The sequence below is a fragment of the Plasmodium cynomolgi genome, assembly GCF_000321355.1.
Source record: "Plasmodium cynomolgi strain B DNA, scaffold: 1029, whole genome shotgun sequence".
Classification (NCBI taxonomy): domain Eukaryota; phylum Apicomplexa; class Aconoidasida; order Haemosporida; family Plasmodiidae; genus Plasmodium; species Plasmodium cynomolgi.
Window position 1 is genome coordinate 1 of NW_004193141.1, and position 1,397 is coordinate 1,397.

Here is a 1,397-nt window from a genome sequence, read left to right on the forward strand (position 1 = left end):
AAAATGCTAGTAAAACTAATATCTCTGTTATTTTATTATTAACTACATCATAAAATACCATGACACCGGGGGCAGGAAGAGCCAGAAATGAAGCAACAACTAAGACAGATTGGGTATACTTAAATTTTTTATACATATCGTTATTAATAAGTTATCTGAATATAGAAATTACTTTAAAGGATAATATATAATTCTTTAAGACATATATATGCTTACATCTTTACCTACATTTTTTCTTATACATATTTTTTAGGAAGATATACTAAATAAATTGCCTGCACATAAGATATATGATGAATTCAAGAAAGTAGATAATATAAATAACTATAGTAGTGTTTGTAATTTGGAATCACCATTAAAAGATAAATATAAAAATTTTGAGGATTTATGTAAAAAATTTGCTTATCACTTAGATTATATATTTTCAAATAAGTATGAAGAAAAAAATGTGGAATACTGTATATTGCTGAAATATTGGATCTATGATGAAATAAAGAAATTTAATGAAAATGGCAAAAAGGACATTGATGTCTTTGTACTTACTGAAAAACTAAGAAAATTGCAATATACTATTAAAAATGAAGAATCAGTTATATTTGATTGTTACGATGATTATAATGATTATAAGAATAATTGGGAAGTAGAGAAAGATTTAGCTGAATATTTTATAAATTTCCATGAAATTGAAAAGAGGAATAATATTGTTACTGAGGAAAAAACCAAATATATTAAGTATCTGGAACATATTAAGACATTATACGAAGAGAAGAAAAATAAAGAACATTGTTGTGATTTAAAATTTCGTCATCTTTATGATCATTATTTTAATTGTAATCCAGAGTATGATCCCGATAATCTCTTATTAAAGTTTAATGTTATAAGTGAAATACCTCAGAAAAAGGTACAAGTTGCAGAGGTTAAGGAAAAATCTTTAGGACCTAATGGATCTGGTGAAGATAGCACCGAAGAATCAGATAAATACGATATTGTTTACCCGGATGTACCGATAGGATGGAATAAACGAAGAAACAAACATAGAACGAAACTTCATAATGTAAAATGTCTTGTGAATTATGTTGATAGGAAGGATGGCTATGCATTAGTATCGTGTTATAACATTGGAAAAAAATATCCAAATGTTGAAAATGTATTTAGGCCTACAAAAGAAGAGGATGAATTTTATGCCAAAAAAAGAAAGAAAAAGGAGTTAGGGGTAGGGAAACAACAAGAGGGGATTCTCAGGATTCTGTGCATTCTGTGCATTCTGAACCAGGTGTTACGGAAACATCTGCTGAAATTCGAAACAAATATGGAAATTCCGCTACACCTAAATCTAAAATCCATGTTGGCATACCGATATATTTACAAGGATACAATTTACTAGGTGAATATGTAAA

The 1,397-nt window shown here is 27.9% G+C and overlaps 1 protein-coding gene across 1 annotated transcript; it reads left to right on the forward strand.

The window, feature by feature from the left end:
* Positions 1-59: 59 nt before the first annotated feature.
* PCYB_006560 (hypothetical protein) lies at positions 60-1,000 on the forward strand (the record flags this gene model as incomplete). Its single annotated transcript, XM_004228077.1, has 2 exons — positions 60-113; positions 254-1,000. Coding segments are annotated over 2 exons (801 nt in total), but the record flags the coding sequence as incomplete, so codon positions are not given.
* Positions 1,001-1,397: the final 397 nt, after the last annotated feature.